The 18,938-nt window shown below is 44.9% G+C and overlaps 1 protein-coding gene across 6 annotated transcripts in view; it reads right to left on the bottom strand.

The window, feature by feature from the left end:
• The window catches only part of PLXNA4 (plexin A4), a 366,609-nt gene that overhangs the window by 214,214 nt on the left and 133,457 nt on the right, over window positions 1-18,938 (bottom strand). The window contains exon 5 of one of the 6 annotated variants that reach the window (XM_024737969.1): window positions 12,702-12,714. The exons of 4 other annotated variants lie outside the window; for them this stretch is intronic. In XM_024737969.1, the coding sequence (XP_024593737.1) occupies window positions 12,702-12,714 (13 nt within the window). Of the gene's footprint in view, window positions 1-12,701; window positions 12,715-12,809; window positions 12,921-18,938 lie in introns of those variants that run through there. One more of the 6 variants, XM_024737971.1, reaches the window with a different exon arrangement.

The following is an 18,938-nucleotide window of genomic DNA, read 5'->3' as shown; positions in this document are numbered from 1 at the left end:
AAAAAGGATGAAGTACTGACACATGCTACAACACGGATGAACCTTGAAAACACTATGTTGCATGAAAGAAATCAGTCACAAAGGACCGCATATTGGATGATTCCACTTAGATGAAACGTCTAGAACAGGCAAATCTGTAGAGATGAAGATTAGTGGTTTTCTAAGACTAAAAGACATGGGAGGGTGATGGCTAAGGGTTGTGGAGTTTCTTTTCAGAATAATAAAAATGTTCCAAAATTGATTGTGGCGATGGTTGATGAACTCTGTAATTATACTAAAAGCCACTGAATTGTACTTTTTAAATCGGTGAATTGTATGGAATATGAATTATATCTCAGTAAAGCTGTAAAAAAAAAAAGTGTACACTAAAACTCTGCTTTTTAAATGTTTGGGGATTCTTTGCTCTCCCAAGAATTGGACCACGGGTCTATAAAGCAGGTCCTTGAATCAATTTCTAGACCGTGCTCACGAGACTTGCCCATAGTTATCCATCCCATCAGCCCCAGCGGTGGGCGTTTGAGACTGGCCATAGGCTGTACTGTCCTGGGAGTGAAGACCCAGGCCTCGGAAGAGGGAGTGACGAGGCCCCTCTGGTCGCCTTGAGAAACCCCACTTCCATCTCCCTTACTGCCAGTGGAAGGTGGCGAAGCAAACAGCGAGCACCTGTCCAGGGGTGGAATGAGTCAAGTGTGTAGGATGGAGGCCCGAGTCCCTGCCAGGCACCAGGACCGCCTTCCCTCAGGGAGCGGGGCCAGGAGCCTGCCAGCCGGAAGCTCTGAGGGGAAGGACCCCCCCCCGGGCTCCTGCCTCACTGTCAGTCCACGGAGCTCCAGAGGAAGAGAGAGTGGAGGCCAGGAAAGAAGGGGAGAAGGGAGCATGCAAGGACCAGCTGGAAAATAAAAGGGGGCCAGTTCCCTCTTCTTAAGCCTGTTACTAGGCTTTGAATCAAATTAAACCACAGGGCTTTCCACTTACAGAGTGCTATTTTAAGGCTTATTAGACTATATTAGGATTGGCATACATTTCCAGTGACATGATATCAGCCTTTAATTGGATTTAGGGGTGAGAAGGCTGCTTTCAGCTGGAGTAGGGCCCCCGCAAGGAGGAACCTCGTATTCTCCTCCCAGCACTGCCACTTCCCCTGCTGGCGGCCATCCGGGGGCCCGTAACCCACCCAGACCCCAGACACAGCTGTCCGCCGCCTCCTCTTCCTCCGCCCTCGGCCGCTCCCTTGATAAACTGCCCAGAGGCCACCGCAGGCCCCTTGGGTGAGGCTGCGTGCCCATCACTGAGTGGGCTCTTGGGTCTCAGAGCGGCGGGAGTCCCCTGAGGCTGGGGAGACAACAGCTGACGCTGAGACAGGGCCCCATGGAGGGAGGCGGCCTCACCTTTCGAGACTCCAGGCAGCTGTGGACATGAAGGCTGACCTGACCTTCAGTGGGAGGTGCTGGGGTTTTCCGTGGGTGCTGAGAGACCGGGGGATTGGGGGCTGGACGCCCTGTTGGCCTCGGCCTTCGAATCTCCTCCCATCCCCTCCCCAATGGCTAGATGCTGGGAAATGACTCCCCCTGGTCAATCCTGGACCGCCCCTCTGGGCAGCGGCAGAGTCTGAACGGGGAAGAAGCGCGGGAAGGAGTCCACACACTGGATGGGGAGAGGAATGTTCACGAACATTCACTGAACAGGTGGTGGGTCCCACCAGAATCACCTTCTTTTCTCCTCGCAAAGCGAAGAGTAGGAATGTGAAGCAGCAAAGGGTCACGGTTAAGCCCTTGGCTTCTGGAATCAGACCTATCTCTGCCGTCTGGCCGCTGTGATCAACCTCTCAGAGCTGCCGTTTCCTCCTCTGTAAAAGGAGAAATGGAACCCGTTCCTTCCAATCATGATTGCTTTGAGAATTAACTGAGGCAATGCAGGTAAATGGTGATTAAAAGGCTTAACACCATGAGTGTCTTCTCCCCTTCCATGAGCTTTAAAAATTTCAAATACTTCTACTAAAAGGCATCATAACGGAAACAGACCTCACCAGTCGAGTACATTACAAAATAATGTTGGGAAGAGAAATATCTTGGTACAGGGACAAGCATGTATGAAATACCACTTCCCAAAATATTGCTCAAACATGAAAAAAAAAATACCAATCCCTTAAGATTTTCCGCTCATATATGTGAACATCTCCTACTCCCACTTGCCAAGATGCTTCTTGGCTTTACTTTGATGTCTTCAATCTCCACACTTGTTTTCAGCTCTTCTGCCAGAGCCATGTGCTTGTTTATTTTTACTACATTTTTATGACGTTTCTGCTATAGCAATAAGTTTTGCATTATTAGTTTTCTCAAATAACAGAATGTCTGGTTGGCTGGCAGAGATGACTGGCCTGGTTTTTATGGCTCCATCCCAGAATACTTTTGGTGATTACTTTCTAAGTTGTTCTTAGATCCATTCTTAAATATGTGTTTACACCCTTATTAACTCACACTTAAGGGCTAATTGTTATGCTATAAACTTAGCATCAGTGTGATGCCAATTGCTGTAATCTTATTGTTATCACTTAATCACATGTTTGTGTACTCAATTCCGTGCAACGGATGTATGTAGGAAAGGTTGCTTGTAAATGTAATATTTACAAACCGAATTTCTTTTTATATTCATTAGGAAGATTCCCCCTCTAATACATAGTATTACACCTTAAAATATCTGTTTGGCAAGTTCAATGTATATGGGATATTGAATTTCCTGAAACTGGAGGGAAACCTTATTACAAAACAAAGAGAAGCAGACAAGGATGATCTTATCTCTGCAATGTGTAGCTTCCTCTACTGTTCTTATCTGACTGAATAAGTCTATGAATGACCTGGTTCTATCTTTGAGAGGCATAGAAAGCATGTACTCCCTCCATTGATCAAGGGGGGAAACTGAGGCAGGAGGACAGGGAGTATCTTGCCCTGCCCTGCCCTGCCATGGGGTCCCAGATGTCCTGTTCTCTGCAGAGAAGGCCCTCTTGTCTGGCATTAACCAAGTCTGTTGGGCCTCTTGAAGGCTTTGCACCTCCTGAATGCCTGTGCTCTTTTCATGGCAGATCTGTTTCCCTTATGGAGGCCAAACTCAGGTTTTTTTTTTTCTCTTCCCCACCTCAACAAATGTCCTCATTGCTCACTGGCCCCCAGAGAGTTCCACATCCGTAAGAGAGGGGAACCTCCTGCAATGTTCCCCCAAGGGAACATCAAAGGAGCAACTGTCCTGGCGGGATTGGATTAATGGCATCTGAATTATTACAGCCAGAACTGTGCATGCCTGTGAGCTGGGGGCACCGGCAGATCGCTTGTGCGTGTCTGTGTGCGTGCGTGAGCGTACACTGAGCATGTGTTCAACAAGAAGTTTAAATCAGGGATGAGCTGAAATTCACAAACATGAATTATATCACTGTAGACTCATGGTCTTCAGAATTAAGGCAGAAAGAGTTTTTATTTGAAACCCACTAGGGCCTCAAATCTTTTTAGGGCTTGGTTATCTGGAGTAGAAGTGCTTTATATTCACATTTTTTACTGTTGTGTCATTACAGCTCTTCTTTTCTCATCAGGGAATAGAATACTCAGAGGGTGGAGGGCGGTAGGCTAGTGTCTTTCATAAAAATAACTTTTAATCAGAAAGCACTGTCATTACCCTCAGTGTCGTTCAGCACTAACATGTGTAGGTAACTGACGCAGGGACAGGCTGCTTCGCGCATGGCTCCATGGGTGTGTTTGTTTGTACACATATGTGTGTGTCCCTAATGCACCCCTGCTCTGCAGATGGTTCTAATTAGTCTGGGCGAGGAAGCTCTTGGAGAGGGATTCTCCTCCTTCAAAAAGGAAGATGTTCTAGCTCCTCCCTCTGCTAGCACCCAGCCTGTACAGATGCAGCAAAGGCAGAGAATTAGAGAAACGGTCTGAAGTTCCACAAAGGCCTCCTGGGAGGCAACTTGCTGACAGCCCCAGGGAAATGTGGAGAAGATGCCCGAGTTCCTTTTCAGCACTGGTGTGGTTCCAGGGTAAATGAGTCTTTGAGTAGCTTTGAAACAATGATCGGTAAACGATCAGGCAAATGCATGCCTTCCTCTACTAGACTTATTTGGGGGTAGTCCAAGATCCAAACACCCCCTCCTTTGGAGAAACCCTCCTTTAAGGGAGGTCTTGGTGGCAGGCAGGGCCAAGTGCCCTTAGTTTGGAAGCAGAAAGAACCAGATACCCTCTTCTCCTGCCTCTGCCAGTTAGGGCCCTGGGCTGGTCAATGGAGTCTTGCTTCCAAGACTCTGGATCTCCAGCAGGCAATGCACAAGAAGGATGGTAGAAATTGTTCAGGATGGCAGTGGTGAGTCACAGCAGGGACAGCACATCCAGCAGACTGTTCTTGCTAAAAGACGACTGTCACACTTGCAGCTGCCAGGGTGCCCAGATTCCTGTACTTCATCCAAGCCTGCTCCTCCACTACCTATCAATCTGGGAGGCCCTGATACCCTTCCCCATAAATTCTCTTTTTGATTAAGATAACCCGAGTCGGTCTCCATTAGTTGCAACTGAAACATCCTAACTGATAAATCTCCAAGACAGCTGACGTCAGATTTCATTAGCTGAAGGGCAAGTCCCACTGGCTATGAGCAAGAAACGCACCCAATAGCAATCTCTGTTTCCACATAACATCCAGACAAATGAGACCATCAGGTGCTCAGCAGACTCCTTCATTCATTCATTCAATTAACATTTATCTAGTACTAACCATGTGCCTGGCACTGTTCTAGGTATAAGAGATACGGTGATGAAAAAGAGAAAATCTCTGTTCTCATGTGGCTTGTATCCTGATGGCAGGGGAGACAAGCAGTCATAAACATATAAATACCTCCTATGTCAGATGTTTCTAAGTGCTGTGAAAAAGAATAAGCCTGGGAATAAGCTTGGGAAAGGCGGGTAGAGAGTGCCAGAGATGGGGGTATGGCTGCTTTACACAGCAGGGTAAAGCGACAGTGGGGCTTGAAAGAAGGAAGGGAGTTAGTTATATGGACACATGGGAGAAAGGAATTCCAGGAGGAAGGAATTGAAGATGCAGAGACTCTGTGGCGGGAGTCTTTGGGGCGTGCTGAAGAAATAGCCAAGAGGCCAAACGTGTCTGGAGACTACTGAGCAAGGGAGTGAATGTGGAGAGAGAGCAGGAGGCCAGCTGGTGAAGGACCTCAAGGACAATCCACTGTAAGAACAGTGGATTTTACTCTGAGTGAGAAGGGAAACCACTGGAAGATTTTGAGTACAGGAGTGACACAAACCCACTGATGTTTTAAAAGGTCTCCTCTGGTTGCCACACTGAGAATAGACTTTGGGATGGGGGGATGAGAAGAAGCAAGGAAACCATTAAGGAAGCTATTGCAACAGTCCAGGAAAGGGAATACTGTGAGTTGGGTTAAAGTGACAGTGGTAGAGATGTGAGACATGGTCAGAGCCTGCATGTATTTGGAAGACAGATCCAGCAGGTTTTATAGCCAATTGAACACACAGTGGGAGAGAAAGAGAGGAGTCAAGGATACCTCCAAAGTATGGCCTAAGCAACAAGAGTGGAATTGCCATTAACTTACTGGAAAAGACTGGGAGTGGGGCAGGATTTTACAGAGAAATCAAGAGTTTAATGTTGGGCATGTTAAGTCTGAAATCTTTATTAGACTTCCAAGTATAGATATTGAGCAGGCATGTGGGTATTTACATGAGTGTGGAACTCAGGAGAAAGATATGGGACTGGAGATGTGATTTTATAAATCACCAATGTCTAGATAGTGTTTGAAGACAAGGAACTAAATGAGACTCCCCTAGATAGTGAGTTAGAGAAAAGAAGAGGTGCAAGGATAATGGGCCAAGACATTCTAACAAAGGGGTATGAGAAGGAGTGACAGCAGGTAGACAGGGAGAAAGGAGGGGAGGGAGAGGGAGAGAAAGGAAAACACAGAAAAAGAGAGAGGAGGGGTGGGGGAGGGGGAGGGGAGAGGCAAGAGAGATAGACAGAGAGATAGAAAAAGAGATCCTCTACGGCCAAGAGAAAAGAGTGTTTGAGAAGGATGGGGTAAGATCTCGGAAACACAGCTAACTTTACATCTCAAGGAACTAGAAAAAGAATAAACCAAGCCAAAAGTCAGAAAAAGAAAGGAAATGACAAAGACTAAAGCAAAAAAAAAACAAAATAGAGAATAGAACAACAATAGGAAAAAATGAAACTAAGAGCTGTTTTTTTGAAAAGGTCAATAAAATTGACAAACCCTTAGCTAGACTAAGAAAAAAAGAGAGAAGACTCAAATAAATAAAATCAGAAATGAAAGGGGAGACATTACAACTGATGCTATAGAAATAAGGATTATAAGTGACTACTTTGAACAAGTACATGCCAACAAATTGGATAATCTAGAAGAAATGGATAAATTCCTAGAAACAGACAACCTACCATGACTAATTCATGAAGAAACAGAAAATCTGAACAGACCTATAACTAGTGAGGAGATTGAATAAAAAAATCAAAAACCTTCCAACAAAGAAAAGTCCAGGAACAGATAGTTTCACTGGAGATTTCTACCAAACATGTAAAGAAGAATTAATGTCACTCCTTCTCAAACTCTCCCAAATAACTGAAGAGGAGGGAACACTTCCAAACTCATGAGGCCAGTATTAAACTGATACCAAAGCCAGACAAAGACATTACAGGAAAACTATAGCTCAACATTCCTGGACAAATATAGATGCAAAAATCCTCAACAAAATACTAGCAAACCAATTCAACATCACATTAAAAAGACCATACAACATGACCAAGTGGAATTTAATCCCTGGGATGCAAGGATGGTTCAACATACAAAAGTCAATCAATGTGACACATCACATTAATATAATGAAGGATAAAAATCTCATGTCATCTCAATAGATGCAGAAAAAGTATTTGACAAAATTCAACATCTTATCACAATAAAAGCATTCAACAAACAAGAAATAGAAGGAAATTGCTTCAATAGAATAGGGGCCAATATATGAAAAGCCCTCAGCTAACATATTCAACAGTGAAAAACTGAAAGCTTTTCTGATAAGATCAGGAATGAGGCAAGGATGCCCACTCTTGCCACTTCTACTCAACATAGTACTAGAAGCCCTAGCTAGAGCAATTAGGCAAGAAAAAGAAATAAAAGGCATCCAAATTAGAAGGAATGTTAGCCAAGATGACATTATCTTATATGCAGAAAACCCTGAAGATGCCCAAAAAAAGGTTAAAATTAATAAGCAAATTCAGCAAAGTTGTAGGATACAAATCAATATACAAAAATCACTTGTATTTCTACACACTAATAACAAACAATCTGAAAAGGAATTTAAGAAAACAATCCCATTTACAATAGCATCAAAAAGAATAAAATACTTTAGAATAAATGTAACCAAGGAGGTGAAAGACTTGCATATTGAAAACCATAAAACAATGTTGAAAGAAATTACAGTAGACCCAAATAGATAGCAAGACATCCATGTTCATGGACTGGAAAATTTAATATTGCTAAATGTCCATACTACCCAAAGTGATCTACAAATTCAATGCAATCCCTATCAAAATCCAAATGGCATTTTTTGAAGAAATAGAAAAATCAATCCTAAAATTCACATGCAAACACAAGGAACCCCAAATAGCCAATCTTAAGAAAAAAGAACAAAGCTGGAGGCATTACACTTCCTGACTTTTTTTTCTATTACAAAACAACAGTAATCAAAACAACATGTTACTAGCATATAGACAGACATACAGACCAATGGAACAAAATACAGAGCTCAGAAATAAACTCTTGCATATATGTAGATGATTAAATAATCTTTGACAATGGTGGCAAGACAATTCAGTGGGAAAAGGACAGTTTCTTCATCTAACAGCGTTGGGAACGCTGGATCTCCACAAGCAAAAGAATGAAATTGGATCCTTATCTTACACCATACACAAAAAACAACTGAAGGGACTTCCTTAGTGGCTCAGTGGTTGGGAATCCGTCTGCCAACGCAGGGGACACGGGTTCGATCCCTGGTCTGGGAAGATCCCACATGCCATGGAGCAAATAAGCCCGTGCACCACAACTACGGAGCCTGCGCTCTAGAGCCCACGCACCACAACTACTGAAGCCCGCGCGCCTAGAGCCCGTGCTCTGCAACAAGAGAAGCCACTGCAATGAGAAGCCCGCGCACCGCAACGAAGAGCAGCCCGCGCTCGCTACAACTAGAGAAAGCCCGCGCGCAGCAACAAAGACCCAAGGCAGCCAAAAATAAATATAAATAAATAAAAAATTTAAAAATAATCAACTGAAAATGGATTAAAGACTTAAATGTTAACCTGAAATTATAAAACACTCGAAGAAAACATAAGGGAAAAACTTCATATCATTGGTCTTGGCAATGACTTCCTGATATGACACCAAAGCACAGGAAACAAAAGCAAAAATAGACAAGTAGGACTACATCAAACTAAAAGCTTCTGTGCAGTGAAGGAAACAATAAAGTGAAAAGGCAATCTAAAGTAGGACGAAAATATTTGCAAACCACATATCTGATAAGGGGTTAATATATAAGGAACTAATCCAAAATACATAAGGAACTCAGTAACCAAAAAACCCCCCAAATAACCCAATTTAAAAATGGGCAAAGGACTTGAACATACATTTCTCAAAACAGACATACAAATGGTCAACCAGCATATGAAAAGATGCTCAACATCACTACTCATCAGGGAAATGCAAATCAAAACCACAATGAGAAAGTCACCTCATACCTGATAGGGTGGCCATTATAAAACAAAACAGAACAAAACAAAAAAACAGAAAATAGGGAGTTCCCTGGTGGCCTAGTGGTTAGGATACTGGGATATCACTGCTGTGGTTCGGGTTTAATCTCAGGTCAGGGTAACTGAGATCCCACAAGCTGCGTGGTGCAGCCAAAAAAGAAACAAAACAAAAACAAAAACATAAAATAACAAGTGTTGGTGATGATGTGGAGAAGAGCCCTTGTGCTATGTTGGTTGGACTGTAAACTGGTGCAGCCACTGCTGAAAACAGTACGGAGGTCAAAAATTAAAAATAGAGCTACCCTATGAGCCTGCAATCCATCTTCTGGGGATTTATCCAAATGAATTAAAAACAATATCTTGAAGAGATATTTTCACTCCCATGTTCATTGCAGCATTATTCACAATTTAGGTAGAAACAATCTAAATGTCCATCAGTGTATGAATGGATAAAGAAAATGTGGTATATACATAGAATGGAATATTATTCAGCTTTAAAAAGGCAGGAAAACCTATCATATGCTACAACATGGGGGAACCCTGAGGACATTCTGCTCAGTGAAATAAATCAGTCACAGGACAAATGCCGCATGAGTCTGCTTATACGACATAGTCAAACTCATAAAAGCAGAAAGTAGAATGGTGGTTGCCAGAAGCAGGGGGGAGGGGAAAATGGGGAGTTGCTGTTCAGTGGGTATAGAACTGCAATTGTGCAAGACGAGAAAGTTCTAGAGACCTGCTGGTAACATTGTGCTTGTAGTTAACAATGTACTATACACAAGAATTTCTTAATAGGGTAGATCTCATCTCGTGTTTTTTTTACCGCGATAAAGAATTAAATTTAAAAAAGGGGGGGCAGGTATTCATCTTGTTAAGTGGTAGAATCGCAGACAGGTAAAGACTGAGAAATGACCACAACACAGCAGCAGATAACTGATGGGAGGTTTGAAGGGAGGAGGAAGGAGAGACTCGGGGACAGGAGGGCAAGAAGGGGGATATCTTGACATCCCTTTATAAAGTGCTCTCACAGAATCAGGATGTCCCGTTCTCAAAAGAACTGTTTTAGAAAGTGAAAACACTTTACTAATAGTGAGTGAAGATGTCTGGAACTGGATCTTCTTAGAAGCTCTGACAGGTAGGTAACAAATTGGGGTTCCTTTTTCTTCCCGACTGCGCCTGCCAGCGGGCCTGTATTCTTGTCCCCGTGCTCCAGTGTGAACACTGTCAGCTCAGATGCAGCTGTTTGTATAAATGGTGAAGTTAGGTTTATAGCAATTTAATCAGCAGCATTAATAATGTCACCTAGGCTTAATGATACCAATTATAACCACAGCAAACATTGCTGACAGCTTATAAACAGTGATATTAAAGATGAACTTCCTGTGTTTGGTCAATGCTGTTTTTAGAAAACAAAAGTAGAGGGGTTCATGTTTTAAATAGTCCTATATTCTCACTTTTACTCTGAACCAAGAACAACACAGAATGGCAGACTCTCGCAAGGGAGCAGCCCTTTTCTTTTCTTTATCACCCGTAGCTGTTTTGGCTGTTTGGCTAGGACAGATCTAAGTCCACTGCTGTTGGCCACCATAAGGGAAGTGAGACCCAGGTGGCGGTATCATAGAACCAATCATCCAGGAACAAGGACATGGCTGGAAAATTATTCAGCCTCAGGAAATACTGGGTTCCATATCCTCAGCAAGTCCTGAGAAGTCCAGAGGCAAGCAAAGGGGATTTTTAAAGGTCAAACAGAGAACGTATCAAAGCTTTAACCCAAACAAAAAATTGGAGGCCGGATCAAATTAGGACTGCTCCTCTATGTGTGGAGCTCTCATAGGAATGATAGTAACCAACTTTCTTCTTCCTTCAAACATGTGTTAGAGAGTGAAAAATGCTCCTGGAGGGATTCACATTCAAGAACAAAGAAGACGGGGACATAGGGAAGGAGGATTCTCAAGGAGAGGTTGTGAATCCACCTGTTTCCAAGGGCTTCAACATTATAGCAACATCCCTGCTTACACAGGCGTCAGCATCCAAATGGACAGACTGGTAGCAGGGAAGGGATGTTTCTCAGCCAGAAGTCTCTTCCAGACATAAGAGCCTTGAAATTTTACTTGCGTCCAGAGACACCTCCATCTAAACCCAGCAGAACTCCCCAACATTTTTAAATGCATCCACAGGAAATGATGATCTTTGCAGAGCCCACAGGGGTAAACAGAGGAGGTGGCTGGTAAGTCAGATCTGCTCAGCCAAGGTGTGGCCCACCACGGTGTGCTGAGTGCAAAGCTCTGTGCCCTGTGTTTCCCTGTCCTTCTCTTCTCCACATCCTCTCACCTTTGTGATCCTCCTCTGCAAGGGACTTCCTTCACCTTCCTCTGGTGGTCGGGAGTGTGTGACTCAAGAAAAGCTGCTCATATCCAGGATTCCAGCCAAATGGGAGTCCCCCCAAGGCTACCATAGCTCTTAGTGACACAAATCATACGTTCTTTGTAAATGATGCCCTCAGGAGTTGTGCAATAGGTAGGCTCTGAATCCATGTCCACTTTGGGGAATCTTAAGATACCAAGACACCAAAATTCATTTGTTGTCTCTCTACCCAGTTTGCCACGATCAGCCAGAGCCTCTGACATTTCATCTCAGGCAGGTGGGGGGCTAAGAACTTTTCCCAAGAAAGAATCAAGGGCTTCACATCTCCCTCTTCATTCAATTCGTAGAAAGCCGGCCTTCTCTTCACCTCCAACACAAACCTTTTTAGTCTAAGATCTCCAGCGATGGTGGACTCTTCGGGGGGAGTTTACTGCAGTGTTTGGAAATTGCATTGTGTGTTTTTATAGATTTGTGCGTAGGCCCGGTGGTCTTAGAACTCCGCAGGCAATGCTAATAAATAAATAACAGTGCTGGGCTGAGCCCAAGTTAGAGTGAAGGATTTTGTTAGGCCAAAGGTAGAGAGAGGAATTACAGGGAGACCCCTGCCAGAAAGCAGGTGGCTGGACACAGAGCAGTCCACTCAGAGGGAAGGACAACTATATATATATTTATTTTCCTAGGCAATGCACCTCAATGGACATGAAGACTTGTGAACAAGATTCAAATTCCACTACCACCCCTAGCTTATTTTTCAGATTCTGAAACAAAGTCTTTCTGTGGCTCCATCTATGTGGCATCAACCATCTGGAAGGGACCTGAGAAGTTTATTTAATTATCCAGATATTTTGAAATATATGAAACCTTTTAACCCAGATGTTTGTCATCTGTAGAGGGCGTCTACGACTCAGGTTTCTCATCTGAAAACCAGGGGGGTTTCAAGCCCACTGTCTCAAAGGAATGTCCCTTATACGAAAAACTGATCCTGAAGCAATGCACCCACATGCTTCAGGAAGAAAAAAACTCGAAGAATATGTACTGTTGGTCTAACTAGATAGCGGCAGGGTCTCTAAATATAGCAGAAATTGGCCAAAGAATTTGGAGGAAGAGTGCTGGTGGAGAAGAAAAACGGAGTGAGGAAATGATTGCGTTTTATTAAATTTTCTGGAAGTAATTAGCTCTACAGGATCTTCAGAGACAGTGATTTCAGAGGTTCCCAGCCATTATTTATTCACAGTTAATTCCTTAACGTACAAGTTCATTCAACAAATATTAATTCGATGCTTGCTATATGACAGCAACTCTGGCAGGTGCTAGAGATAAAGGGGTGAAACACACTTTTTTTCTCTCTCTCTTTTTTTTTTTAACTTTTGCAAATGAGTTGTTACAATTGTGGCAACTTCTGTGAAGAAAACGTGAAAGGGGTACTGAAGTCTTGTTCTCATCGGTGTTGCTCCCGGGCAGGGGCGGGGTTCTTCCAGGACAGAGCAGGTACGGGGCAACTCAAGGGGGAAGAGGCGCAGGACCAGCAAGGCAGGCCTGGGAGCAGCCGAGACCCCGCAGGCCACATACGCTGCATTTAGTTTTATCATGAACGCAATTAGAATCCACTGGAGGGTAGAGCATCGTGTAGAGGAAAAAACACCAGATTCAGAAGACTTGGGGCTCTGTACTCAGGTCGACATCTTAAAGAGCCAGGTGGCCCTGGGACGGTCATTTGACCTCCCCAGACTCCGTCCTCTCATCTGTGAAAGGACAATATGAATAGGCTCAAGACCAGAGCTGGAGGGCACCTGAGAGATTTGTTTTATTTTGTTTGGTTTTAGTCCAGCCCCCTCCTAATTCAGAAGAAAAAAAAAAAAATCAAGGTTTCTAAAGAAACCTTGCAGTGATCAAAAGAAACAATGCATGTAAATACATTTTGTAAAACGAAGTATAACACCTAAGGTATTATTATATTAGTTCTGATCTCTTCCACCCTGGCCACAGACTCACACATCTCAGTGTCCCTAAGTGTTAAGGCAGAGACAGAAAAATGGAACTGTACCTGCACATGTATATGTCTGTGTCTGTGTCCGTGCATCTGTATCTTTATCTCGTTATCTAGATCTAGAAAGAAAGGAGGAAAGAGAGCTGGGAGACGGCTGCCATTCCAGGACATTATTTACAGGGAGGGGGGCAATCCTGAAAACTGCCGTATCCCCTTGAGCGCAGGGACCTAATCAAAATGTATAATTATCTGCCTCATCTAAATGAAAGCATCATTTGAGAAACAGTAATGGGCTTCGGTGTGGCTTCAATTGCTATATAGTTCTCAATTGCTATTGAGTTCTCCTTTGCCATGGAATTCAGTTGCTGAAGGGTAATTATAATGTTTAACAAATATATTCCCTTTAGGGACCTGCTGTTAAAGACACAGCATCCCTTTTCTCATTTTACCGAATTACCCAGCTTTCAGGACCATGGCTACACACCCCAGAAGCATGGGCACATTCTCCTCCTAAGCTCACCTTTCTGCCAGTTCAGCTGCTCAGAACCGCACGGTCTGCCCCTCACCTCCAAATAGCCTTGAGAGCTCCCACTGCCCCTCAGGCCTCCCTAATGAACTCCAGAACAGCTCGGGAGAGTGTGCTTTGTCAATTATTTATTCCCCCCGCCCCCCGCCGCCGCCCCAGGTGCCAGGCACCAACCCTTCCCCACTACACCAAGATAGACGACTATGAAGATCAGAGCAAAGGAGGGGCTTGCCCTTAAAATACAGATCAAAGATACTCAGCAACTCTGCAGACTAGGGGACTACAAGAAATACGGGCTCTGAGATTTCCTTTCTTTAGCAGGCGTATTGGATATTTTTTACAGGCTTAGCCCTCAGAGCTAAATGAGGCGTCCCTCAACCAAACACACACACACAGAGACACATAAACGCACGCGCGCACACGTGCACACGCGCACGCACACACACACACAGATCTGGAAGAGGAAGCCCAAACCCAGGACTGTTGCAGAGAGGCCAGTGCCTCTGTCCACACTGGAGCTTAGACTATGGCACAGAGGTCTGCTTGAAGAAGTAGCTGGTGGGTGTTGCCCTCCTCGTTGGCTGATTGAATATGCACAGTCCTGGACTCCCAACCTTGTCTAGCCCCTGCCCCTCTGTATCAGTCTACTGAATGCATACGACTTGAAGACATGGGCCACAACTGCCGTATGCACCTTTTATCCCTGGTGGCTGGCCCTGTTCTTAACCCTGCAGAGATGCTCAGTAAATTTCTGCAGAATGCTAAATGGCGCACAGAGACAGTAAAATGTATTGTATTACTGCAAGCTGCCTGCCAGCCTGTTCCAAGATGCTGGCCTTGATACGGATGGTCCTCAATGCCATCCCCTCGCCCCAAGGAGTCAGCCGTAATGAGCCCAAGGGGCAGGCTGCTGCTGCATGCTAGATGTGAACTCACAGAGCACCTTCCAGGGAAAACTGGGAGGAGCTGGGAGAGAGAGGTGTCCCAAGAGGGCACAAGGCAGAGATGGCAACCATGGGGGCCGTTCACTGTGCCATCCAGTGACAGAAGCCAACATCACCAAAGGGTCCCATGGCCCTGAGATGCCTGGTGTCAGACTCACCGCTGTGAGAACAGAAACCCACTGTGTGGCCACTGAAGGTGCCTCATGAGCTCAGAGAAGAAGATGGATTGATTGATTTGTTTATTGGGCCTTTTATTTATTTTGCCCAGAGTGATGGATGAATTCAGCAAAGAGAGAAGGAGAGAAGGGACAATCGGGTTTGCAGGATGGTGTGTCAGCTGCAGAGTGGCTGAGCCAGCATCCTGTTATTAGCTCGGAAAATAACATTTCTCTCCAGGTCTCACCTAATCCTTCGTTGGGAGAATATTTTTTCCAACCCACATTAATAAAAAACAATAACAAGAAATGTGGAAGGAGGAAGGGTTAGAGTAGGAAGCCCGAGTGAGGCAAGGAATTTGTTTAACGGAATCATTTCTGTGCCCCTTAAACACTTTGATTAAAGCCATGGGACCTAAATCAAAGCCACTGAAAGGAAAAATAAAAAGATGTCTGAGAACAATTGCATTTGCTGGAATTTTCCCTCCTGTATTATATTATGATGGGGGAGGTGGTAAAAAAAAGTTCTCTTTGACCCTCCTTTGATCTTTCAAAGTAAAGAAGAACATTTGAAAAAGAAAAAGAATAGAAATTGACACCAAACTTGTTTCCTTTCTTTTCTTTACTTGCATCAATAACTCAATTAGATTTGAAGTGAGGTATGACCAGCTATTGAGCCCAGGACACCCACAAATAAAAACGAGGAGTATGTAACTAGAGGGAGTTCAAAAGGCCACTAGGTCACCAGGGACCCACTCCCAGTCACAGATCCTCTACCCTCATAAGGCCTGAGACAATTTAGAGGACTTGGTAGCTTGGTCAAGTAGAGCAAGATGGGAGGGAAGTGATGAGAGGCCTTCAATTCATATTTCCATTGTGAGTGGATTTTCTGCAGATCCACCTGCAGTAAGGGGTTCCCTCCATGAGACAGGGCTGCTACACCAACCTCAGAGAGGTGGCAGAGGGCAGCAATATTCAAATAAGACAAGTCTGCAAGCACTTGACTCATTTCTAGGCCGGGAATCTGTGTAACTAGGCTCACTGCTCCCCAAAGAGGGTCATGCCCATTCTAGACCAGTCTCATGAATCTCTGAAATTTCACGAGGAAATAGTGATAAATCAGGGGCACCTAAACTAAAAAACTGATGCCAATGCTAGAAGTGCAGAGATGGGAAGTAACCTGCACCTGGTATGTAATTCTGGCTGATTGACAGCGACTACCTGCGTTAAGAATGATTCTGAGAGGGTTTCCCTGGAGACGTACTGGTTAAGAATGATTCTGAGGATATGTTTGAATTTCATCAGAAAAAGCGTAGTGCTCAATTGACTGATGTCTGCTATAGGGGTAGAAGAAAGCGCTAGTACCATATGTCATGTATATGCCATCCCTGGTAACTGAAAAGAGCACTGGATATGAAGTCAAAACACCATGATCTATGACCTTAGAAAAGACCAAAGCTCTCTGAGTCACAGGTGCTCTATCATTAGGACTAACACTAATGACAGGAAAACTGATATACCTAAATGGACTCTGCAATTTGTGAAACACGTTTATACATGTTATTCCTTTTCTAACATTGTGGTAAAATATATATATAACGTAAAATTGACCATTTTAACAAAACTTTAAGGGTACAGTTCAGTGACATTAAGTACATTCACAGTGCTGTGCAACCATCACCACTATTCACCTCCAGAACTTTTTCATCTTCCCAAACTGAAATTCTACATCCATTAAACAATAACTCCCCGTTCTCCCCTCCTCCGGCCCCTGGCAACCACCACTGCACTTTCTGTGCCTATGACTTTGACTACTCTAGGACCTTATAAAAATGGAATCACACGGTATTTACTCTTTTGTAAATATTTCACTTAGCGTGTCTCCAAGGTTCATCCGTGTCATCCATGTTGTAGCGTGTATAAGAGTCATCTTCTTCTTTAAGGCTGAAGACTACTCCATCGTATGTACAGACCACATTTTGTGTATCCATTCAGCTGTCAATGGACACTTGGGCTGTTTTCAACTTTTGGCTCTTGTGAATAATGCTGCTATAAACCTTAGTGGGCAGATACCTGTTCAAGTCCCTGCTTTAAATTCTTTTGGGTATATACCCCAGAAGAGGAACTGCTGAATCACGACAACTCTCTTTAATTTTCTGAGGGACCACTGTACTGTTACCATCTCTTTTAAAATTTCGATTAGTAATGCCTGTTTGGAATACTTCCTGGAGAAGTTAAAGGATCACAAAGAGATCAAGGTTGATGCAACTCAAATTGAAGTCAGCCTGGGCCTGGCCAAGAGCAGGTGATGAATTCCCATCCCTCCTTTGCTGCTTCCCAGGCTGCAGTGGCCGCCATCTTGCTCCAGCAGGGCACCAGGCCAGAGGAGCAACAGCTTGAGCCTGTCTGCTCTGCCACCTGCTGATGTGCAAGGAGCACATGGTCCCTGGGCCAGAACCAGCTCTCTAGTGGGAAGGAACATCCACTCAGGGGCAGCAATGTTTCCCTTGGCAGGGCGATGGCTCAGATGCTGCCTCCTGGAATGCAGATCCCTCCATGGGAAGGGGGAGGGGGAGGGAACGATGGAGAAGGATGGATGGCCATGGAGGGAGGAAGCCATTAGCATTTTGGTTGTGACATATTTATGCTCAGGCTTTGTCATGTGTTTCAAATAACAGGATATTCTGATAGAGACTCAGCTTTTAAATAACAGGCTGAAAAGAAAGACTGCACTGCCCTTCTTTGTTCCACAAAGGCCTGGCAGCTGGCAAGGCCAGGGCTAGCCTGCCAGAATACGAAGCTTTAGAGGGCTTGTCCTCCCGATGATGGGGCAGTGGTCTAATGCCAGCTCACAGCCATTAAGTGGCTGAGCTGCCTGGATGCCTCCCATGCCAGGGCACCACTGGCATCTGGGAGTGGCAACTAGCCCAGGGGGCTCTTTCTCCATAAAGCTGTCTCCAAGTCACTGGACTTAAGAGGGCCTGCGGGACTTTCCTGGTGGCGCAGTGGTTGAGAGTCCGCCTGCCAATGCAGGGGACGTGGGTTCGTGTCCCGGTCCGGGAAGATCCCACGTGCCGCGGAGTGGACGGGCCCGTGAGCCATGGCCGCTGGGCCTGTGCGTCCGGAGCCTGTGCTCCGCAACGGGAGAGGCCACAACAGCGAGAGGCCCGCGTACCGCAAAAAAAAAAAAAAAAGGGCCTGTGGAGGGTCATTCAGCCCATACTCCTGCCTAGAGTGGACACTAGCGAAACCATTCCAAACCAGCAGGAATTTTTCTTACTACCAAAATTCTCATTCTGTGGCCTTGCTCTGGGGATGTGGAGAATGATGGTCCCTTTTCCACACCATCAACAGTCTAACGCTGTTGGTGAGCAGGTAGGCTCTGGGACGCGACAAACTCAGGCTGCCCCCCCAGGCACACATTTACTAGTCTGTGAATTTAGGGAAACTACCCCAGTTACTACATGGCTTAATCCTCACATTCTTCATCTGTAAACTGGAGATAAACAAGAACGCCTACCTTATCTCATCGAGGGTACAGGGTGCCTGGCACCTAGGAGCACAATGTAAGCTATCAGGGTTACATCTCTACCAGTGGAGGCATCCTTGGAGTATATGCCCAAAGCCCCTTTGACAGATGTCCACCTGGGTGGATGTCCGCCCCACAGCGCTCCCAAGAGCTGGATTGGGGCATTTGCAGGATGGCAATGGCTTCTCACCAAACTGGAAGGTCTAGGAATCAAACCAGAAGCTTCATCTCATCCAGGTTTGCACCTGGCTTGTTTAATTGTTCCATCGATAAGCTGAGAGCACTCAGTAGTGAGTTAATAAAAATGCTAACTTACGATGGCCCCTGGGTGCATAGGGGAAGGAAGATCTCCTTCCAAGTGTTTCCATGTCCTGCCCCTTATCTTTCCAGGGGGCCCTTAGGGGGCTGATGGATTCTGGGCACACCTCTGTCTAGAGGAAGCCACCCCCCTTTGAGGCTCAGTTTCCTCATCTCTGAAACAAGGGGTTGCACAAATTCTTTCTAGAATGTTTATACTTTAATGGATCCATGATTCTGGGACTGTGGCTGATGGATAGGAATATAAGGAAAGGAAAAGAAAGGAAAGGAAGAGGAAGAGGGGAAAGGGAGGGGAGGGGAG

This window comes from Neophocaena asiaeorientalis, unplaced genomic scaffold (assembly GCF_003031525.2).
Source record: "Neophocaena asiaeorientalis asiaeorientalis breed wild unplaced genomic scaffold, Neophocaena_asiaeorientalis_V1.1 scaffold364, whole genome shotgun sequence".
NCBI lineage: Eukaryota > Metazoa > Chordata > Mammalia > Artiodactyla > Phocoenidae > Neophocaena > Neophocaena asiaeorientalis.
The sequence above is the reverse complement of the archived record's forward strand: the minus strand, read 5'-3'. Positions and strand labels throughout refer to the sequence as shown.